A 23,374-nucleotide genomic window follows, 5' to 3' on the forward strand; every position below is an offset into this window, starting at 1 on the left:
CCCGGCAGCATGGTTGCGGAGACACCCAGGTGACATCCCCCATCGCTCTGCCGGTCCGGGAAGGAGTTCTCGCTCTTCCTCCAGGCGTTAAACTCTGATCAAAATTTGACAGACTTAACAGTTAGTCACCTGACGTGTTGTCTGTTTTCACCTTTGAGAGGGAAGGGTAATAATTAAAGACGGCCGGACTCACCCAGCGCCCGTGAATGTCTGACTTTGCAAATAAACCGGTTTGTGTGACAGCAAGCCGTCCTAGAAGACGACTTGGGTGAGATTTAGGCTGGTAGGGTGTCCCCGAACCACACAGTCACCCCGCCAACCAGCCCCCCATGGGCTGTGTGCTGATTGAAACTCAACATGTGGGTTGTGCTGCGCTTACCGCCGAACACAGTGGTGCTTCATTAAACTGATGCGTTTAATGATCAATGTCGCCCCGCCCCCATCCCGCGCTCTTCGTCTTCTCCCTCTCCCGTCGTCCTTTCCAGCAAATTGGCCGCGGAGCCCCAGCGGAGCAGCAGGCATGGACTCCAACTCCACGGGCAGCTTCTTCAACCTGGCCCAGTCCTTCAGCGTCTCCGACGTCATCGTCATCGGCGCCTACTTTCTGCTCAACGTGGCTGTGGGCATCTGGGTAAGCGTCCTTCCATCTTACCGTTGGGTTTTTGGCCGCCCCACTGTCCACGAATCTGTGTTTCTCAGGAAACAAGACTGCTATAAGACTCTGAAAACTTTGCAGCTTCATTTAAGTCGTACTCACTGGAAGCTCAATACGGAAAACATGGTCAATAATTCCAGGCTGCGTTTTGGGATGTAAGTTCAGAGCCTTTGAGGGCACTCAGCTGGTGTGTCAGTGATATGTGGAAACACCAGTGGATCAACGGTGACAAAAATCATTCCAGCTTTTCCTGAACCCTGATCTGCTGATGATCTCCTTCTTGACCTTCTGTCTGTGCCCCATAATCTTTTGGAGAGTTTCTGTGCTGGTAGAGATATTATGTTAATTGTGTGAAATTGATTTAAATCTCCCGGGGTGCGTGTAATTACAATCATTGGTATTAGACATTAGGACAAAGCATTACATAAGAAAGCGGTCTGACTGTATGTGTGTGAGCGTTTGATTCAAAGATAGTGAATGAATTCTCTTTGGTCCCACTAGTCATCTTGCAGAGTCAGCAGAAACACTCTCAACGGATACTTTTTGGCTGGAAGGGACATGGCCTGGTGGCCGGTAAGTATCCCCACACCCGCCTGAAAGGGACCGACCAATCAATGACGATTTAAGAAATGTTTTGGCTCAGAGGAAATCTCGGGACTCAGAACAAGAAAATGACAAACGGGTGGAGCAAAACTCTCAAGTGTACACTGCTGGTTGTGATTTAGCTCAATGACATTTAAACATTTTTAAAAATCACCAGTTATCAAATGTGAGGTGATAGTCAGTGCCAAAAGTATTTTATACATATGTGTGTTTTAAAAAACTTTTCAGATAAGTAGTGAGGCACACAGGCCTGTAAAAAAAAATCATTCATGTATTAATATTACAGTGAGGTTTTATCCAAGTAAGCGATCAAGATGTTCCCAATTAACAGTAGCTGGTGAAAGAACTGCTTTTGTGCAGCATGAACAGAGCATTATAAGCCTAATGGTACCTTTTGTAACTTTAACAAGAGAAATTATGCAGTTTATTAAAGGCAACTGAATAAAACAGAACAGTTAGTCTTTGTAACAATGTAGCACATTGTCAGACTATATTGCAAATGGTTTACAATTTGAGAAATTACTGTAACCCAGAGAGTGGTACGTTGGGATGTTCACAGTCTACATATTGTCGTTCATTTCTTGTGAAATGCTTAAACTGTGTTGCGTAAGTGCTTTTCTGTGGAAAAAATAACGCTTCCGTAACACTGAATTTAGAGCCACACACTGCAGCGTCGGCAGGCAAAAAAAATCTTCCAACCCAGGCAGGCAGCATGAGTAGTAAACCATCAGTCATGCTGCCTCGTCCTTGTGACAGAGCAGCCCTTGATATGATAAAGAGGAACCGTGCATTCCCCTGCAACACAGAAACAAAATCCATTTACTACCGGTGTGACCTAGTGGCAAAGACATCGCCGGACCAGCTGACTGCACAAGATGTCAGATGACAACGAATTTTCAGTGTCAGCTGTCCGCCTTCATTAGTGCGGATTCTTAGCTAGTGTGGCTGCATTGAAAAGTTTATTCTAACCCATGTTTTTTTTAACATGAGCACATTCTAAATATAACACTCTATATAATATGTCTCATTAAGCTCCACTGACCTTTCAGTGTGTTATTTCTTTAGTTACATTACCTATTTGGTGGTGGTACTACTTCGCGGTGTTTTCTGTGTTATATGTAATCAAAGTTTAATGCCAATGTGTGCTGCTCTCTGGAGACAAAGTGTCTAGGATCATCCATACTATGGGTCTAGCAGGAAATGTGTAAAGCAGGTATTTGTGGGCTGAGGAGTTTGGTAAGGAACAGGCGTCATATACAGTATGTAGCCTTTTGGCAAAAAAAATTAAATACTATTATTAACCTTAAATAAATATCCATCTAGTTAAGAACAACTTTGTGCAAAATCTTGTCCAAAAATATAAAAACTGAAATAGATGAGATCTGTGCATAAAATACGGTGACTGGCATTTATAGAATGTGTAGATTGTGTTCATGGTTCTGCACTAGCAGAACAGTTCAAGAAATGTGGTTCTGTATTTATCTGAAATACACACACTGGTATGTAAAAACATGCTTCTGCTTCCAGTTATTAGCACTGTGCACGTGCTTGTGACCCCAGCATTGCAACAATGACTCGGACTACAGAGCGTACATGCATGCATGCACTCATGCCCAATGTAATAGATGACTTTAATAGGTAAAGATTAGCAAAACTATAAGATATGGGAAACTGTAGTGTTGTGTTCTAATGCAGTTACTCAGGGGAAAGTTAAACACACAAACAAACAAATAAAACATTGAAGGGAGCCAGTTGAGGTGGTTCAGGCACCTATCTAAGATGCCTCCTGGACGGCTCCCTGGGGAGGTGTTTCAGGCACGTCCAAGCAGGAGGAGGCCCTGGGGCAGACTCAGGACACGCAGGAGAGATTATATCTCTGGGCTGGCCTGGGAATACTTTGATATTCTCCCTGAGGAGCTGGAAGAAGTGGCTGGCAAAAGGGAGGTCTAGGCATCCCTGCTTAGACTGCTGCCACTGCGACAAAGCCCTGGATAAGCAACAGATGGATGGATGGACGGATGGATGGATGGATATATAAAATTATTAAAATCTGTAAGAACATTAAATAATCTGCCTTAATCTGCATTGCATTTCAAAAGCCAATTTATGTTCTTCTGTTTACATTAATCACGGAGTGTTTTAGAGTGGCCTTCCATAATACAGTGTTTCACTGAGTCATGAAAGTGAGATAGCATGCATGTAAATCAGAGAAGTGTCAAAACACTCATGGCAGCGAAAAATAGCTCCAAAACTCATAATTTCATATAGGATCTTTATACATTAAAGTAATGAAAAATGTATCACCTTTAAGAAATGTAAAAGCACTGGGCCTGTTAGGGTGTGCGATAGGAGGGTGGAGCAGAGGGAGAACTAAAATATAATGAGCACAAGTGGAGAATCACAGAATTTGGCTGCATCCTGAGGTCACAGAGCCTGAATATGCAATTAGATGCCAGCTTCAAGCCAACAGACTATCTGGAAGTTTCCAGAATAAGTCTTTATTTTGAGCAGTCCAACAGGGTTTGTAAGTCGCTAAACTGCACTGGCATGTGGAGACAACCAGATGGGAACTGGGAGATGTAGTGGGAATTGAAAACGGAGCTTTTTGGCTTCATGCGCCAGCGAAAGCTTTGGGATTACAGCAGAAGGCACATGCAGAGACGAGCAACATATCTCCTGTTATGGTTCTGTTCTCCATCCACTGGCCCACAAGCCTGACTGGCTGTCAGGCGGCTGTAAGGTAGCTGCTAGTGGATTTTCTGGAAGGACAGCATCCCCTGGGAGCACCATTCAGACAAATGATTAACTGGACAAAAAAAATCAACATTTGTACAAATGGGTCTCTGTTAAACTGAAGGCCATTAATTTAAATGAGGAGGCCAATCTTCTTCACAGACTGAAGGATTTAGATAAGACCCCCACCCCCTGGTTGTGCTACACATACTAAAAAATTAGAATATAGCTCACTTCTTTTATTTTTTTTTCTTTTTGTGTCTAAAATAGAAACGCCTTAGTCTATCCTTAATAACTCAGTTCCTGAATGTAGGAATTTAAGACTAAAATCTGTGCGTCGCTGTGATGCCCCCGCTAGATCGGGGCCTCCCTTTTCGCCAGCAGCGAGGGATCGGGACTTTTCATCGGACTTGCCGGCACAGGGGCGGCCGGAGGCATCGCGGTGGCCGGTTTCGAGTGGAATGTGAGTGAGCCTGCGCTTTTCCATGCCTCCGCCAGCTAAGCATCCGCAGCCACCGTGGTTTTCATACAATTATTATGTATGACCACATGTAGCCGGGAGCTCTGTCATTTTCCCCTCCCGGCACATCCTTTCACATCAGGCACAGAGCCACTACGGTTTTGAACCCCCCTGCGCAAATTGTCAGTTATCGATCGATGATTTAGGCAGGTGACAATTTGCTTCCGTTTCCCGGACTGCAAAATCTACCTGAGGGGGAACCCCCCTCCCTCCCCAGGTAAAAAAAAATGCGAAATTTATTTCTGGCAACGGGTGTGTTTCACACCACTAGTACTGGCAGCTGTGAAGGTCAGTCTGACCGTGGCACATATCACAAATTAACTGAGCTCTCTGTTTAATTGAGCGAGGGATACTATGCAAAATTCTCACAAGACCTCCTTTTACCGTTTATATATTAAAAGGAGAGAAACGGCTATTGTTTGAATAAATTAAGCAGCCACAGTATTCAGCCATGAGCTGTCAGACGATGCTTTGTTAGACTGGTAACTTGACGACTTATGAGTCGATTTGCCGAAATAGTAATATGAGCTGGTGGGGGACGTATGAATCAGTCTTTCCTGCATTAATATATAATAAATAATTTCCTTGCAGTCTGTAAGTTTAGGGTGCCAGACGAAATACCCAAATACAAACTAATAGGTAAAGAAGGGGTGACATGACAATATCTGATTTATTAAGAGTGGCATGCACATCAATCGCACATTAAAACACATGAATGATAAAGTGCATTAATGCTCCTTTTGAAACGGAATGCAGGACGCAAGTTATGCAGTATCATTATTGGCCAGCAGAGGGAAGTCGTAACCATGATATATGCAGATAGTTTCGCGTTTTAAAGATTAAAAATCCTAAAAGAATGGCGAGAATTCTTTATTCTGTTCATTACTTCCTTGATGATTATTGTTGGGACGTAACATCTTGCACTTTGTTTGGCAGGCGACCTATGTCTTACTTGCCCTGGCATGGGTCTTCGTCCCCGTATACGTCACCTCTGGGGTGAGTTCTTGCCGTGAGACGTGCTCACCGTGCGGTTTTTCACCTGGTCTGCAGATTGACGCCTTTGACAAAAAGTGCACCACAACCACACTGAATAATAAGAGTCCCGCACCAGATCCCCCGAGTACATGCCGGGGGGTGTCAGTGAGATTTTTCTTCGCCTTCATTGCATAGCTCTGGGCTGCACTGCCAGCTTTAGTGAAACTGTAATGTGTGCACCCCTCCAGGAAACTGTAAGAAACTGTCGGTGCTCACTGTGGTTGAAACCGTACAAACGATGTGCTTCTGCCCTTTCCCGGTCAGATCGTCACCATGCCGGAATACCTGGGCAGACGCTTCGGCGGACAGCGAATACGCATGTACCTGTCCGCCCTGTCACTGATGCTGTCCGTGTTCACCAAAATATCGGTGAGCACAGCTTTTTATGCAGTCGGACTCCAATCGATCGATCAACCAACCAATCAATCAATCAGTCTGTCTGTCTGTCTGTCTGTCTATCTATCTATTTATCTATCTGTCTGGGACATTTCTGCTAACGGTTGCACGACAGCATTATTGCCCGTATGAGCAGGTATTCCCAGCATTTGTGCAAAGCAGTCAACTTTACAGGACCCTGTTGCAAGGGTGTAGATTGAGGTATGGATGATAGGGACATGTCCCTACCAATATCGTGGGAGTACCGTGTGTCTTTAGGGGGGTGGGGGCTGATTTGGTCCCTACTAATATAGAAACGAAACCTACGCCCTTGCCCTGCTGATCTGTGATGCATCACGCAGTTAAATGTTCCCATATACAGTCAACTATCAGTGACATAAATTATTCAACTTTACAATTGTATAACCCAATGTCAATAAATTTAAGCAATTACATATCCATAAAACTTGGAAGCGAAACTCTTAGTATTTCCAGAAAGCTGGAAAAAATTAAGCCTGAATTATAATAGTCCCATCTGAAGTGATATTTGCACTGAGTTTGTTTACCTGCCATATTCCAATAGTATGGATGTGTGTTACGTAAGCCTTTCAGAATGTTCCCGTCTGTGTCCTGAAGACAGAAGCAGCACTTGTGATCAGTACACCGAACCTGCAGTGTCAGCAAGGAGGGCTAAGCGGACCCTCCTAGCTTCCGCTCTCATGTCCCTGACATGTCAGCCTTACCAGCCTCTCAGATATGTTTTGCAGATTATCGTCATAGTTAGAAAGCAGATACATGAAACACAAAAAACAGGCTCCAGTATTTATGGGGTCTTGCTTATACAAGACAGTGTGTCGGAATGTTGTCCAAACCACAGCCTTTGTCCTTCAAAGGCCAGGCCTTCTTAACCGTGGAGATAATGGCTGTTTCTCCCGCGATGGCCTTTGTGTTTATGACAGCTGTTCAGTGAACATGCTTTGGTTCAGCTCTGCCTAATCTGTCTTTCATTCCTTGAAAAATGTCATTGAGATAGAGCGTAGCCCTGCTTTGAGCCTCTATTGTCCAGTGGTTTTGCAAAGATCCAGACATGCTAAAGCAAAAGATCTACAGATCTTAAAAAAGAAGAAAAAAAAACACCAGAGTTGTGTAGTTTACAGACATGCGAACTGAAACCAATTTGACATCTCAGGAACGTCATAAACAACATTTGTACAATTTAATGATTATTACTGTAGGCTTGCTGCATTTCCCAAATAGTCCAGGTCTTACTGGTAAATTTGAGTAGTAACTAAAGATTGTCTTGCTATTAGGTCCTTGAAATAGAAATATTTTATTTTCTTGCTAATGCAAGAGCTGATATTTTAAAGGTAACAGATACTGATTTTTAGAAAACGGGTCATGTGAAATTAATTTGCGGGGGGGGGTGACGACTGATAATCGTGTCAGCTTTGTAATGTGAGCCAGCTAGCTGTACGTTCTGGGCTGTGTAGTCATGTGATCAATCATGTGACCAGCCATGCTGTCACTCGGTTCTAGTCGCTTCCCCACGGTTGTTGGCGGGTCTGTCGCAGCTCTGTGCTCAACTTTCAGCGAGGCGGCGCTTGCCAGTTTAACGCTGACCGATAGATATATTTTTATGGCGGAGCTGGCCTCGCCGCGGGTGTCAGGTTGTGCTGAATGTTTTAATATGCTGCAAATTATTTAGGAGTTGGCAGGTACCTGATGCGTCAACCAGCGAGACACGTTTCTGTGGATTTTTTTTAACACTCTGTCACGCCAAATCGGGTTGACGCCGCAGATATTCACGAAAAGCTGGCCGCTTTATTAGGTTTCCTTTGATCGGGGAGTGTCTCCTCTCAGGCACACCCTTTATTCAGGGGAGTGGAGCACGTCTGCCGCGGGATGTCGGGCAGGCTGAGGCGTTCAGCTGAGATCCCGGAGCCATCGAAGATCTACTAAGATCTTTTTTTTTCCTTTTTCTTTTTAAACAGTTATTTATAGCTATGGTAATTCATCAGGAAATAACAGCTAAGTCCAACGGTTTTAGCATATATATTTTTTTTCTGTTTCATTTGCCTGAGCTGAACTGCAGCCCACAGAACTCGTCACGTTCGTTTCCCACATAAATGTACTGTTAATGTAGGTGCCAAGTTGTCAAATACCTTGCACGCATTACACTTTAATATGCACTTACTTTTATAATATAAATTAATATTTAATAAACGCTTCACTGAATAAAATAAAAGTCTCATTTAAAAATGCTGCCATTTCCTGATCTTAATACTTACTGTTTAGCAGCTGCACTGCATATGGGCAGCTGCACTGCATATGGGCAGCTGCACTGCATATGGGCAGCTGCACTGCATATGGGCAGCTGCACTGCATATGGGCAGCTTGACTGTGACTCGATCATAATAAAAAACCCCATTTTAAAGAGAAAATTGCAGCGTATAGTCCTAGTAAAAAGAGCACTGGCTGTGGGAGATTAAAATGTGTTTCAGGGGGTTAAATTCTGGAGATATTACAGTTGGTTTAATGCTATTTATGTATGTCAAATGTAAAAAGGATCATAAGACCTGCATTACTTAAAACAGACAAAACAAGACTTATGTGTCTAAACTAGTGAGATGGTAAAAACGTAATGGATATGGTGTTCAACCAGTGCAGTCTAGAACATCTGTACAAAGAAAAGACCTGATTTTACATGCTGTTGTTTCTAAGAGGTCTTCGCATGTAGCATAGCTTGATTTAATTGTTTTCCCACCGTTCTGCCTTGCTACAGACAGACTTGTACTCCGGGGCCTTGTTTATCCAGGTGTGTCTGGGCTGGAATCTCTACTTGTCTACAGTCCTAATGCTGGTGGTGACCGCACTCTACACCATAGCAGGTGTGTATGCCCTCGGGCCCCAGCCTGACCTGGGGGCAGTTTTCCTGTCATTGTTAAAACAGGCCCATCCTGCCCCCTCTCATATCCTCAGGAGGCCTGGCTGCTGTGATCTACACAGATACCTTACAGACCTTCATCATGATCATCGGGGCGATCATCCTCACCATCACGGGTGAGTCTGCCTGATGCCTTCTTCCCGTCCCAAGAAGGCAAGAAAGAAAAGCTGAAAAGTATCCACTTTTTTCAACATAAAATTTATTTTCAATAAAATTATTAATTAGCACTCAAAAGTGACAGCGTTAATATTTACAAAGCTTCATACGGCTCCACTGTAACAACTGTAAACAGGACTCGTCAGGGTGATTTTTTACAGAGTGGATTGTTGAGGGTCGGGAATTAGCAGTGCATTGCGGTCATATATCTTGCCAAGGCTCACAGATTCTCTGCCAAAATTTGAACATTTGCCCACACTTCTAGATACTTTCAGCTAGTGATGATATGAAGCAGAACTGTATGAATCATGAGCAGGATAGTTTTGCAGGGAAAATTCAACGCTGAGATATAGTTTATGTAATGCGATGAAGTTTAATTCCAGCTCTTGGAAGTGTGTTCGTTGGCTCCACTGTCCCCAGCACGATGCTGAGTAACAAGCTTTCTACAGCCACTTGTAAAACGCGGCGCAGAATTAAGAGTCATAGCTGTACCTGATCTACTACACAACCATCAAGCAGCTTGTTTTCTCAGGCAATGGCTATGCCACCCATCCACAAAACTCCTACGATTCCCACTGAGAAAGACCGGCCTCATTGATCTAAGCTTTTCAAACAGAATGTGTAAATCTGTTACAGCTTATGTAATTCAATTACATTTTAATAGTTCGCATTTTGGTTTCCACCCTAGATAAATAAAGTTACCACAGAACTCCAACTGAACATTGAAATTTACCTATAATTTATCACGAAACCACAGAGTAACTCACCCAGAGTTACAGCTAACATTATTACAGGCCCTTGGAAGTCTATGAACTGACGTTTGTGATATTTAGGATAAAATAATATAGAAAACATTTTATTTAAATTAGAAAGTTTGCTTCCTGACTAAGAGTATAGTCTTGTAATTTGTAAATCCTACTCTTGACAGCTTTTAACAAGATTGGTGGCTACAACAACCTGGAGGGCATGTATCTGAAGGCCATCCCTTCCCAGATCATCCCCAACGCGACCTGCCACCTGCCCCGAGCCGACGCTATGCACTTGTTTCGAGATCCTGTAGCTGGTGACCTACCCTGGCCAGGCATGACCTTGGGCCTAACGATTCTCGCCACGTGGTATTGGTGCACGGACCAGGCAAGACCTCTAATCGAAATCCTGCGTATTCCCTGAATCACAGCTTTATCTAGGAGATCATTTTCCAGAGAAAGAGCAGTCAGTAGTAATTTAAGAACAAACATCAGACCCTGCCACTCCCAAGATTCCAGGACTCTTCCATTACATGTTAAGGCGGCGTGAAATTATGGTCTAGAAAAAAAACACCCCTCTGAAAGGAGGGAAATTTATGACACACCTTAAATCTTAAGGTTTTAAAAACATTTAACACCTAATGAATAGAAACCCCATGGTGCTACCAAAATGCACTGCAAACACCCAGTTCAGTCACTGCTAAGACAGGCAGACAGTGGTGGCTGGTGGCTCCGCAGCTAAACTGCTGCCTTGTGTCCCAGCTGCGTCTTCCTCTGTAGGGTGTCCAGAGCAGTGCCTGAAGTCCGCCCCCTGACTTGTTTGAACTGGGACAGCTTTGTTGGCAAAGTGCAGTTCTCCACCTGGGTGGGGACTGACTTGTGAGGGTAGCTGGAGTGGCTGATTGGCTGTCCAGTTGCGCATATTCCCACTTGACCCAGCTCGTGTTTGTGGTGCTTGAATAAACGGTCATACCGGGAGTTCCCCAGCTGTCCCCGAGAAAACCTGTTGGGGGGCTTGCAGCCGCTGCTTGTCTTCTCTAGGCCAGTTGTCTTCCCCTGCCAGTATCTGTGCCCCCCAATCACATGTCCCACAGCTTTAGTGGGCCGGTGGTAGGAGCCAGGTTTGGCGATTATTACCTTAGCAAACCATCGTTCCTCTCTCTGCTGGTCTGGGCTGATGATGTTGGTTGGCGATTTGGATGAAGACAGTAGCAGCTGTAAATGACACAGAAAAGAGAGGATCTTAGTAACAGTGCTGTCAGCTTGCCATAGTCCTGTACTAGGTATGCTGCTTTCTAACAGTTCTATTTCATTACTAAGTTAATTTTTTATAGGTTATTGTCCAGAGATCCTTGTCTGCTAAGAACCTCAGTCATGCTAAGGGAGCCTCCATCCTGGCCAGCTATCTGAAAATGCTGCCGATGATCTTTATCATCCTTCCTGGAATGATCAGCAGAGCCCTCTACCCAGGTAAAGTGTATTTAATGCCTTTGGGGCTACAATTTCGACAAACAGACGTCACCGTAAGCAAGTCTCAGCAAGCCTCTGCCCAAGACACCATACTTATCGGGGTATTCTCATGTTTTCATACTGTTGACAGATGGACAAACTGCTACAGTTACACAATGTGGCATCTGTGCTTATACAAATATATCAGACAAATTCTTGAAAATGCATGTTATATAGGTATATTGCACAACAGAAATGGTTCCACTTTCGCTGTAATATTAAGTGATTGGGATTGAAAAAATGCTGGCATGTTTGTATAGGAGCCACACCTTTCTTTCACTGAGCTTGTGAAATGGCACTTGATTCCTCTCCAAGGCTGTGGAGTTGTTGGGCTGTGCCTGCTGGTCGTCCACTTCCTTCTGTTCCTGCGGCTGGTCCTCGGATCGCAGGTCTAGCATTGACTGAGAAAGCCGAGCCATGACCTTAAGTCCATCTGGTTCTCTGTGGCCCCGCATCCGGCCTGATCCAGCTTGCATCCCGTTGACCATGAGAGCTGGACTCGAATCAAACACGTCATTGAAATTGCTTTCAAAACATTCGTCTGGCATCGTGGAACTTGGGGAATTGGCGTAAAACACCTCAACACTGTCAGCTTTGTTGGTGTCATCTGTTACCCTGATTCTGGCTATCACATCTCTTTGATCTTCTTTGGTTACATCACCGATACCCTCTAAAGTTGCTTCTTGTGGTGGTGTGACTGAGGTAGAAACGTTGTGGGGTGGTCCCATGGTTTTGATAGAATTTATCACTTGGTCAGGTGGTATTTCAGGCTCTGGGTTGGTCTTTTTGATGATGCTGATTTCTGGCATATCAGCATTACTGTCACGCCTGATGACCAGCTGAACAGTTCTGCGTTTTGGTACTGGTGGGACTGGTTTGTCCTCTGTCCCCATGGTAGGTTTTGAGTGTGGCGTCTGGTCTTTGGGTTGTTTGCTTATGTCGGGCTCATCTTGAGCACTTTGAAGTGGAGACTCTGGTAACTTCTGTTGGTGGGCACTGACAGGCGGGTCTTCAGGTTTTTTCTTGAGGCAAACCTTTTCTGGAAGAGGCTCTACTGGGGCAACAAAAGGATCCTTGAATCGGATGGCCTGTGAGGTCTCAAACAGCTCGGAGCGCATGAGGTGGGCTTGCATGGGCTTGCTAGTGTCGCGGATATTGATAAAGCCAATCACGTCGCTCGGGGGGTCGGGCTCAGGCCAGGTGGGCAGGTAGGCCATCATGTTCACACGCTCCAGGTTGAGAAGCCCCGGGTGGATAGGAGGGAGCTCAACTGGCTCCTTCAACTGGCGTTGAAGTGGTTTCATCGCAGCATTGTTGGCACCCTCATTTTTGGCGCTGTGTTTGTCGGAGGAAGTCCTACTGCACGTCTCCGTGGCACTGCTGGTAACCAGGGCATATTTTGGGTTGATGAGCTTTCGAGCAATGGCGGCGGAGGGTAGGGGTACGGGAGCCGACTGGGGGATGGGCTCAGGCTCAGGCTCGTCCTCCAGATTAATCTTACTGAGGTTCACACCCCTGGACGTCAGGTAAAGTTCCCGAAATTGCTTGTCGAAGGTCTCCACTGCCTGGCCTGTGAGCACTGTGATCAGGTTCCTATCCAGCCTGGAGGCCGTCCATGTAAAACTAGATGGAGGCAGATGCAGAAAGAGCAGATCGATCATTGACATGAATGTTTTGACAATGCAATATTTTACATATCAGTAATCTGGAACAGAAACGTTCTCAGGTATGTCAGTATGTTGTGGATGTGTAGGGCCCTGGTTTTTAAAGACTGCTCCATGTTCACACAGACCTGTAGGACCCAGATATGGCTCTGTCTCCATCCACAAAAATGAACTTCTGGGTCATTCTTCCACAAACCTTCTTTGAGGACCGTGTGTAGAACTCTGTTCCTTCAATGCTTCGGACCCGGAGGTTCTAGGGGAGAGCAACCAAGTCATTTGTCATGTCCATCTCTCCGAATGTGTGCAATGCCCCTGTCATTTCTGAGGTTATGAGGAATGTATGGGGAGCTCACTAGATATGACACACAAGTCATGGCCCAACACATACTTTGCCATATTCGGTGGGGCGAAGTGTTAAACATTACCTACCAGGCTGTAACATGTCTAAGCAAAAGAAGGACTTTTCATAATATGCCGAGGTACATGTTCGTTTTCTATAGCTGGGGAGTTATTTTGTAGATCAATATATATTTGTTGTAAATCAAAACTGGAAATTGTGTTCTGCATTCTACGTTGGGAAAGTGTGCTACCCAGCAGTTTGTGTAATTAGAAAGTCTGCTACATGCCTTTAGATGTCCTCTGTGCATTCTGGCTCTCTCACACATGTTCAGGAAGTACGGAACCCCATCGGCTTCCAGGATAATGTAGACAGCGACCTTCCGCTTGAAACTGGCATCCAACAGGTCTTTAAAGATGTCTACATCTGTGAACAAGTCCATAACCACTGCAATAACCTAGCATAAAAAAAAAACAAATTGTACATTAGTTTAGGTCTGCAAATTTTAAATGAAATTAACTTTAGCAAAATAAATAATATATAATATTACAACAGGACAGATCATGGTGGGTCATTCTTAATATCAGTAGGATCGATGCTTCTAGATAAAGGTCTGAGGGACCAACATATATTAGATTTTCCTCCAACAGCTCACTAAATTATTAAAGCTTAATCATTATTGACTGAATTGTGACGACAGAGTGACATATCTGTTTCTGAATTTCCATTTAAGGACAAAAATTGTTGATTATAAAAATAAAAGTAAATACATTTCTTATAGTAATAAAAAAGAGTGCCAGTTACAATCACATAGTTCTGTTACTGTGTAAATAACATAATAGTTAATTCATTTTGAACAGTCACGCAAGTTATTAATCTCCCTAAGTTGAATATAAATTTCTACAAATTTTGAGGTCCATAAATTAGCCACATCAATTTTTAATTCGCACTCTCATGGCTGTAATACTTCCCTGAATGTATGTGTTGCTAGTGACTATTAAGAGCATAAATTCATGACAGCCCAATAAAACCTCATCAATCCACATTTAGCTTGAAACAAAAGGCATACACACTGCGATCCCATCTAACCGGTTTGGGAACTAGCCTAGTTAATACACACAGAGATAAAGATCACCTTGTAAAAACAAGGGTACAATAATTAAAAATCAATCCAGCCAGGAAAAAAAAAATCTGAGAAATACATCATGTTTCTCTAGTTTTCTTTAATAACCAAATAGACAGGGTGGGTCAAAAGTAGGTATACAGTTTTTATTTTATAAATTAAAGGTTCTCTTTTACAGTTATTTTTAAAAGTAGATATACAGTTTTTATTTTGCAAAGTTATTCTTAAAAGTAGGTATACAGTTTTTATTTTACAGTACTGACTGGGTCATGTTCAGTCTCCGTCATTGTTGATGTTCCTGGAGCCTGTCCCTGTCACTGCGACACACTTTAGCTACCTTGACGACACCTTTACACAGTGTTGGATCGGTTGACGTGTCGGCATTGACTGGCCACCGCATTCACCTCACCTGACACCTATGGACTTTTTTTTCGGGGCGTAGTAAAGGAGAAGGTTCTTGCGTGGAAGCCCCACACACTGGATGGATTGAATCATCTCGCAAGCATTTGTGGACATTGATGCTAACTGGAATGTGTATGCTAAAGTGTGTGGCAGTGACAGGGACAGGCTCCAGGAATGTATCAACGATGACGGAGACTGAACATGATCCAGTCAGTACCGTAAAATAAAAACTGTATACCTACTTTTAAAATGAACTTCGTAAAATAAAATCTATATGTGCTTTTGGCTCACCCTGTATGTGAATTATAAGTGAAATGAAGTAGGCCTATGTGTAAATTTTAAGCATAAGAAAACTTTTATTATTAAAGTTCTAAACAATGTATTATCTCAATTAAAATAAGTCTATAATATAAGAAGTACATGAGGTGTCAGTTTAACATATAAGTTTATAAAAAAAATCTTGTAACAAGAATTCTAGCACGAGTGTTCACCATTCTCTGGGAAGGATGCCTTTTACTTTCTAATGGGGAAAACGTAAAGTTATCAGCTCATGACAATATTAATTAGTTGGTATCAGAGATCGAAAGTAATGGTCTGTGTCCATACTGTGGCCGGGAGCGTGAGGCTTTGACAATGGATTTAAATCCCCATGATAACCAGTCAAAGACCTCTTTATCAGGAGCGGCCAGAACCTAATCTAGGTCGCTTTGTATCGCACTAGAATAAAAAGTCGGCATAGACACTTTAATTATACCATCTGCGTATTTGAAATTCCTTGTCATGTAGTTACAAGTTATATTGCCCAGCTTTGGAATGGCTGCCTGTTATTAAGTTCCCTGTTAACGACTTTACCAATTATTGCACACGATAGCCTGGTACCTTCTGCGCCTGCACGATGGTTTTCCTAACCACCTCTTTAATATGCGTCTGTCCATCCTGGGGCGGCTGCGTGTACACGTTGGCTCGGGTCACCCCTCGGTAGGATGTGTAGTCCGGCCAACCCATGTCAAGGTTGGGTATGGAGGTATCTGACCGCTCCGGCCAGTACTGGAGGGACTCGGCTGCGTCCTCTCCCCCCTCGATCCCATCTCCTCTCGGGTGATCAGAACCCGGCTGGTACACCTCCGCGATCCCGGACAACCGGTCCAGCTCGACTTCCGACAAGAAGTCGCGAAGCTGGTGCTTCATGATGTACGCCTGGAAAGCATCTTTGCCCTCCTGTATGAGGGCTTCTAGTGCCAGCCTTTGGTCCTCGCTGTAGAAGAACTCAGGCTTGGACTCGTTCATTCGCCAGTTCACGTGGTTTTCGTCCAAGCACTGGACCTGGGATAGAGCCATTTCTGCGCGACTTTTCTTTCTGAAACTTCGTGAAGCACAGGTTTCATAAAGATAACCACAGAATATTGTTACTTGTATCCAACGCGCAAAACCCCAGAATATACGGATCAGGCAAAATAAAACGAAACTCCTAGTGAAATAACAAAGCGAATGTTTCAGTCCTTTTTTTTCTGTCCCAACTTTTGTTGTTCCCAGATGGTTTGAAAGAATTATTGTTTTTAAATTATTGGTTCTAGTTCATTATCATGGGATCTGCTGCCGCACATATGTACGTGTGTATCATACATATGTATATCCCACACTACGGTCCAGGTGAAACGGGACTAAAGGCTTCCTGGCTCTCCGGACCTCCCCTTCGCCGCACCCTGACCACATGACCGAGCAGCGCCTTCCTCTGGCTCGGTACCCAGTACTGACTCACTCACCGACGGAGACTGACTCAGATGCGCATTGTCTATGCTATCTTACACGTTTCAAGTGAAATTAAACACGTTCTTACTTGAGACGCAAACCTTTTTCTTAAGGAAAACGGGGATAATCGTTGATCGGGGTCTATAGTACGTATTACAGTAGGCTAATCTTCCCGCATAACTTGGATTTTACTAAACATCGCTGATGTTTACCAAATTAGTACAGTCCTACGTTGAAAGGAGAAAAAAAATCCTCGATGTGTCATATTTCTAGATTTTATAAAAATTTAAGATCAACAATTGTCCTGGTCTCCCCCACCAAACGCAACCTGTATTTATAAATTATGTATTTTCTCCACTTAGGCTACACGTTTTTTCCAGAATAGTTTTTCTGATTGCGTTTGCCAAGTCAAATAGTTCTTTAACAGAAAGCCCCATAATGAAAATCTGGTGTCCGAGCAAGTATGAATTCCCGCAGACTGATGTTTTCCAGTGCACAGTAAAATTAATGATCTACACTGAATGAGCGAACAAACTATAGAGTAGCTCGCGGAATTTCATCTAGAAACCCTTAAGATAATCTGCCTGTTTTTATTAGTGTTTTAAATAGTTTTCATTTCAGGATCATACAGACGTGGCTGTGGGATCGCGTTTACGCACATGCGTATTTTGTCCGCAGACTCGGTTGGCTGCGTGGATCCGGAGGTGTGTAAGATGGTGTGCGGGGCAGAGGTGGGCTGCTCCAACATCGCCTTCCCCAAGCTGGTCATTGAGCTGATGCCCAGCGGTGAGAATCGCCCCTTTTTTGTGTGCTGAAGATTAGTCCCGTTCTTTGTTAACCAGCATGACTGATTAAGTTGACAGCCATGTCCATTTGTGATTTAGTTAATGACTTGTAAAACACACACTTTAGGGGAGCCGCCTACTTCCTCTGTTCCTTTTGTTTTTAAAGTAGCGTTAGCCTTTTTTGTTTATTTAGCGTTAAGTAGCGTTTTTTGCATTACGTTTTAAAATAATGGATTATCCAGAAACCCGGTGCTAATTTTTTCTGGGAGAGGTTTCTTTTAAGTCAGCTTAGGCCATCTGTTGTTTTAACATGCTTGTTATATAGTATACTTAAAAAATTCCCACCGATATTCTTTGCTTTGTATTCCTGTATATAAACAAGACTGTCCTTTCCATTTTTGTTCATACATGTAACGAATTATAATATTTTTCTCCTAAGACATTTACCTCCTTAACCGAGTGTATGGCACCCCTGCCTTCCCCACCCCCCAGGCCTGCGGGGGCTGATGATCGCCGTGATGATGGCCGCCCTCATGTCCTCCCTCACCTCCATTTTCAACAGCAGCAGTACGCTGTTCACCATAGACATCTGGAGGAAATACCGGCGTAGGGCCAGTGAGAAGGAACTTCTGCTGGTGGGCAGGTGGGCAGGACCCCCCCTCCCCACCGGGGGTGGGCACACCTGTCATCATCAACTTGAGCTTAATCAGACCACAATTTTTACCGTAAACCTCAGTTACGTCTGACTTGCGTTTCTTTCATCAAATTAGTTATTTTCATCATCCAAACCCTTTTGCCCACTATCCCACTGGGTGCATAACTTTTGATATAAATAAATATTGCTGAAGAACTAGATTGCCACAACTTTAATTCAGCATTATAACATGCTAACATGCTAATGGCTGTCGATGGTACAGCTAGCGTGAGCCATCAGCCACTGCAGGCGACAAGGTCAGCTTTGTGGCGCATGTTTGTTCTAGGATCGTAACCGTGATCCTGGTGATCATCAGCGTGGTTTGGATCCCCATCCTGCAGAGCGCCAACAGCGGCCAGCTCTACGTTTACATCCAGTCCGTCACCAGCTACCTGGCCCCGCCTGTCACCTCCATCTTCGTCCTGGCAGTGTTCTGGAGGAGGACCAACGAGATGGTGAGTCAGACAGCCGTTTGCCGAGAATGGAGAGTAAATAACGCCAAAGGCAGTACAGTCATTCCCGTGAAGGCGATGGGTATGACAGGAGATTAAAGGCCACTGTCACCTTGTAAGCGAGGAGTCATTTATGCATCCTAAATTACAGTATGTGAACTGAGCTGTAACGCAAGCATCTCAAAAGCAGAGTAACAGCACTCAAACCAACATCTATGAGCATGTTTAAAACAGAAAAACCTTTGGACTTCTTCATTCCTGAGATATGCCGTATTTATAGTGCTGTTTTACGTCCTTTCTTTTATTATTTTCTTTTCCCACAGAAGTCGCACAATGATTGATATCGATAAACCCCACAGCCTCCAATTGCATATCGAGTGACTTGAGTGAATTGTGTGAAACTTTGGAAAACTACGCCAAACAATTGTGATTGTGTGCGTGTGTATGTTTTTTGTTTTTTTTTTTGCTGTGCCCTCAGTAGATAATCAAGCGGAACCTGACACATCTTCTGGGAGGAAGCTCCCTTTCAATCGAAGTAGGCCACGAGTAACATAATATGTTTGCCGTTACAATTTTGAATGATTTTTCAATGTTTTGTCACCAATATTCTTTGGTTTGTGTCTTAACCTGTCTAAAAACCTGCTTCTCACTTTGCAAAAACATATTCACGCGATCGTGTCGTGGGTGAGTTCCCCATACGGGTTTGGAAAGTCATTACATTGGCGTGGCACGCATACTTTCTATAGAAGAAGTGAGCCACAGGCATCTACAGCACAAGTAGGGTTTGGGTTGTTTGTGTGCAGCTTGCTGTCCTTGCTGCAGTTCTACTCTTCTGGTTTTTCTACATGGCTAATCAGGAAACCCTTGATCTTGACTGACTGCTCCCACAAACCACTCGCCTAATGCACCTAAACACGACTGGGTTGAAGCACAAGCCTGAGACTGCAGACCTTAGGGGTCTGGGAATCAGCGAAGGAGGCCGCTAGTCTGAAATGTGTCAGGTCTTGTGTCTGATGCGCGTTTGAGGATCTCTCTGGTGGAGATTTTTCATAACCACTTATCCGGGTTACGAGGAGTCTGGATACTAGGCTGCTCTATTAGAAAAAAAGTACCAATTTGTACCTTTGAGGGTACAATTACTTGCTACTGGGGCTGTACCCTCAAGGGTCTGCCAATTGTACTCTATAGCTGTAGGTAAATTTACCTTTTATCGTAATTTAAGATACAGAAAAGGACTCTGAGGAACATTTTTGTACCATTATGGGGTATGTTAATTTTGTTTGTACCTTAGGGAACAAAACTGTACCAGGGCTGTACCATTTGTTCTGACAGTGTGCTGCAAGGTTTTCTGAGAGCTCTCCTTCAAATTTGCGATAAGAATGTAAGTTTAGATTGTGGGTCTGATTAAATCAGTTTCCCAATCCAGTCCTCAGAGACCGACAGCCAGTCTGCGTCTTTCCTCCTTGCCAGATAATGTACGGTCTGTGGGTCCCCGAGGACTGGATTGGGAAACGTTGGGTTAAATTACATTAAAGATGCACCTGTTAGGTAATGAATAACAATTCTAGCTTTTTCTGACTGGTCATTTTTGTAATTGTAGCCCTTGATGACTGAGCTGTATCTGTCCTAAGAGATGAGATTGTGTGGCCTTTGCAATGGTTTGTTGCTTATAGAGCCAATGAGAATTATTGCTCACATTGCTGTTTAGGGCCGAGATACTTTGCATGTTGGGTTTTTAATGGCTGTGGTTTTGCCTTTCATCTCCATAGATGTTCAATTTAAAGAGAGTTCAGCACAAGTCATTCTCATATGTAATGTAATTGTATCCAATGTAACGAAGAGTCTAAATATAAAACTATGTAAATGAAGGTACTTCACCAGGAGAGATGTGAATGGGGTGATTCTTTGTTTGCAGGGAGCGTTTTGGGGCTTGATGGTGGGTCTGGTGGTCGGCTTGACGCGGATGATCATAGAGTTTGCTTACCCGCCTCCTCGCTGCGGCGTGTACGACCCGCGGCCCTCTGTGCTGCGCAACGTCCACTACCTCCATTTCGCCATCATCCTCTGCCTGCTGACTGGCGTGGTGGTGGTGGTCATCAGCCTCCTCACCGACCCCCCTACGGAGGAGCAGGTCAGCACCTTCTGCCACGCAGTGATATACACGAACACGGGTGGTGACGGATTTACACCGGCGTACAGGCGGGGCTGCAAATAGTGATGTCGTACCAGCGAGGGATACTAATATCTGCCTGCACGCAGATACACCAAAGGCTCGTTTGTGTGAGACCTTCAAACATTTGCAGGTTAAAAACCTGACGTGGTGGACCCTGAAGCCGGACAAGCCGGACCCCGAAATCCCTCTGCAGAAAGTTTCCACCCTGCAGGATCACACAGACCAGCGGACAGACGGTAACACCTGATGCTTCTTCCTGTACTTGACGGGGCTTTAACTGAGAATAAATGATTGAGAATTTCGGGGGGAATCCATGCTCATTGTTTACAGGAAGTAGGGATTCCCTGATCTGTGGGGCCAGTCCTGTGGTGGTTTATTGGTGAGGGTCTACTCAGATCTCAGGGGGGTCCAGGTGTGGCCTCGAAGCAAGAGCGTCTACTGAGAAACACGTTATTCTCCTCATACACAATACTGGTGGCAATATTGCAGTGATGGGGATTCCCCGGAGGTCATTGCTGCTGTACCTTTCATCAAAGTAACCTGAATTACTTCCATAAAATATCACACTGTTTAAATCTAAAAATGCAAACCTAAACTCCCACAGGGGCTGATGAATGCAGTAAGATGTAATACACATGCATTTCAGTTCCCCTTTACTATGTTGTGTTTTGTTTTTTCCCCCCAAGATGACACTGCTCCAGAGCATCATGGGAAGTGTTCCCGAGGCGCTGGCTTTTGTAGCCCACGGGAAAATCGGCCGACGACACCCCCACTGTGCTCCATAGCAACCACCAGAGAGACACCCTTCTGGTCGCGCTTCTGCTGCGCCAATGCCATCCTCCTCATGTGTGTCAACATCTTCCTCTATGCCTACTTTGCATGACCCCGGGAATGTCGCAGTACCTCCACTGTTACCTGATGGACCTTCAAGTACTTGTGAATACTTGATTCTCTAAAATATTTATTAAAAGTAATGAAAGTACTGTTTTCTACAGAATATGTATTACAACTTGAGCCAAAAAATAATGGGTGAGATCAGTGACTTTAGTAAATTTCCTTCTTTTGTCTCTGTAGAAAGAAAGACTTCTACTCAAATTTAAAATTGATTAATCACTTCCGGCCAGTTTATTAAGCGTGATGTTTTGTGGGTTAAATAAATCTGCAATGAATGAATATTTCCTTCATTATTTTTTTATTTTTGACACAGGATTGTATATACATAAACATATTTTGCAACAAATAAAACATTACCGATACATTACTTATGACAACAGAATATCTGTGTTCATTCCATGTTCCAAACCACCCCCTTGGTAAATAGTGTATGTTCAGTAATTCTGTTTACATGATTTCTTCATCATTAATAGTGATAAGCTGTGATTAGCTCAATGAATAGTACAACAAAATACATCTTAAAATCTTTGCGGGTGTCATTGCAACTTTGGAAGGCTTTACGCAGTGAATTACACATAATGAATGAAAATTCATAAAAACATTTTAACGATTTATCAGCTAATAAGTGCAATACATTGTTTCAAAAAGATAATCGTAACTGAAGTAGATCTTTGCTAAAATAATTATATGGTTATATATTTGATATAGTAACCTTTTAAAATTTCATTTTCATTCCATTAAGCAGGTTCAGAATTCAAGATCAGCATAAACGACAGTTCATTAAAAGCGGCTCTGATTTTATCTGGTCTCCAAGTGGTCCTTTAGTGTCTATGGACGGATGGCAGTTGTACTCTACATATCAAACAGTGTTTTACTTTTTATTAAGGGTGCATTTTTATAGAAAGCCATCGCTTTAGATTCTTATCTCTGGCACAGAGGTTAGTACCTGGGAATATCTGTAATGAAGCCTTAGATCTGTTTACGCCATATACAGTGATACAGGTGAGAGAAACATCTCTACAACAGTCTTTTTTTTTTGTACGTGCCAGTGGTTCTCGAGCCAGGCCTTATCCATACATGCCAGCTGCAAGTCAGAACCAGTTAATCAGAGGCTGTATAATTAGCCGATTAATCTGGTGCACGGCTGCTGGAATGGATCAAAAATGTGGACCGGCGGGGGGAGGGAATTGAGAACCACGGGGCTCTGCTATAGTGCTTTTGCTTGGGAGATGTGGAACGTGGAACGTGGAACCCCCCCCCCCCCCTCCCAATGGATTGCTCTTCATCGTCCCCCCGTTTCAGCTTTCCAGGCATTCCTCCCAGTCTCCTGAATATTGACTGTCTCTGTACAAAGTCCAGGCCCCAGATGGGATCAAGCGAACAAGACAAGAAGCTGGGATGAAGTGTGTGCAGGTGCCTGTTCTCCCAAGACGGGCTTCCTGCAGCGGCGGGGCGGGGCGGGGCGGGGCGGGGGGGGTCAGTGGTAGATGGGCTGGACGTATTCTGGGGGGAAGTATCCAACACGGCCATGGCACCGGCCCTTCCAACGCTGCGAGTCAGAACAGTCCAGGAGGTCGATGACCTCACCACGCATGAATCGAAGCTGCGAGGTGTGCTGGGGGTTGAAGTCGAGCAGGGCTTGGGCGTGGCGAGCTCGCTGGGGGGGGGGGGCAGAAAGGGGGACAGGTCAAGGGCACTGCTTAGCGTACACAGCATCACTGCGCCCTGTCTGCATGCGGAGCGTGTGGGTGGACAGGTGAGAGCCAACCCTCTGCCAACAGCTTCCCAAAGCAGTGTGTGTAATAGAAACGAACAGATATGTTCA

At 44.1% G+C, this 23,374-nt stretch overlaps 3 protein-coding genes across 7 annotated transcripts in view; 1 reads left to right on the forward strand and 2 right to left on the reverse strand.

Moving 5' to 3' along the window:
- slc5a10 (solute carrier family 5 member 10) lies at positions 1–21,916 on the forward strand. Of its 4 annotated transcripts, XM_023815096.2 has the most exons (16): positions 1–359; positions 486–631; positions 1,157–1,228; positions 4,350–4,454; positions 5,448–5,507; positions 5,811–5,915; positions 8,704–8,809; positions 8,901–8,981; positions 9,950–10,155; positions 11,102–11,237; positions 17,230–17,337; positions 17,829–17,979; positions 18,317–18,485; positions 20,398–20,613; positions 20,786–20,891; positions 21,342–21,916. In XM_023815096.2, the coding sequence occupies exons 2-16, from the start codon at positions 521–523 to the stop codon at positions 21,536–21,538; spliced, it is 1,929 nt and encodes a 642-aa protein (XP_023670864.2). In that variant the 5' UTR covers positions 1–359; positions 486–520; the 3' UTR covers positions 21,539–21,916. The 4 variants fall into 4 exon arrangements, with proteins under 4 accessions (XP_023670864.2, XP_023670862.2, XP_023670863.2 ...); XM_023815094.2 differs by having other exon boundaries at positions 1–631; XM_023815095.2 differs by lacking the exon at positions 4,350–4,454 and having other exon boundaries at positions 1–631.
- fam83gb (family with sequence similarity 83 member Gb) lies at positions 9,045–16,500 on the reverse strand. The gene is made up of 5 exons (XM_023815093.2): positions 15,682–16,500; positions 13,567–13,734; positions 13,069–13,193; positions 11,546–12,899; positions 9,045–10,982 (listed from the first exon to the last, which is right to left on the reverse strand). The coding sequence occupies exons 1-5, from the start codon at positions 16,138–16,140 to the stop codon at positions 10,506–10,508; spliced, it is 2,583 nt and encodes an 860-aa protein (XP_023670861.2). The 5' UTR covers positions 16,141–16,500; the 3' UTR covers positions 9,045–10,505.
- The window catches only part of LOC111845582 (GRB2-related adapter protein-like), a 13,909-nt gene continuing 12,365 nt past the window's right edge, over positions 21,831–23,374 (reverse strand). For both annotated transcript variants that reach the window (XM_023815101.2, XM_023815100.2), the window contains exon 5: positions 21,831–23,206. In XM_023815101.2, the coding sequence (XP_023670869.1) occupies positions 23,027–23,206 (180 nt within the window). In that variant the 3' untranslated portion in view covers positions 21,831–23,026. The remainder of the gene's footprint in view (positions 23,207–23,374) is intronic.

Source organism: Paramormyrops kingsleyae, chromosome 5 (genome assembly GCF_048594095.1).
Source record: "Paramormyrops kingsleyae isolate MSU_618 chromosome 5, PKINGS_0.4, whole genome shotgun sequence".
In the NCBI taxonomy this organism is placed as follows: Eukaryota; Metazoa; Chordata; class Actinopteri; order Osteoglossiformes; family Mormyridae; genus Paramormyrops; species Paramormyrops kingsleyae.

What these genes read in the sequence shown, in the direction of transcription:
- fam83gb (XM_023815093.2), bottom strand. Translation starts at nt 16,140, where the DNA reads ATGGCTCTATCCCAGGTCCAGTGCTTGGACGAAAACCACGTGAACTGG. An exon ending in GCCATATCTGGGTCCTACAG is followed by an intron (nt 12,900 to 13,068) that starts GTCTGTGTGAAC and finishes GCCTCCATCTAG; the next exon opens with TTTTACATGGACGGCCTCCA. An exon ending in ACAAGCTCAGTGAAAGAAAG is followed by an intron (nt 10,983 to 11,545) that starts GTGTGGCTCCTA and finishes TGTCATTTACAG; the next exon opens with CTGCTACTGTCTTCATCCAA.
- slc5a10 (XM_023815094.2), top strand. Translation starts at nt 410, where the DNA reads ATGCGTTTAATGATCAATGTCGCCCCGCCCCCATCCCGCGCTCTTCGT. An exon ending in TGGCCGGTTTCGAGTGGAAT is followed by an intron (nt 4,455 to 5,447) that starts GTGAGTGAGCCT and finishes TTTGTTTGGCAG; the next exon opens with GCGACCTATGTCTTACTTGC. An exon ending in GGTATTGGTGCACGGACCAG is followed by an intron (nt 10,156 to 11,101) that starts GCAAGACCTCTA and finishes AATTTTTTATAG; the next exon opens with GTTATTGTCCAGAGATCCTT.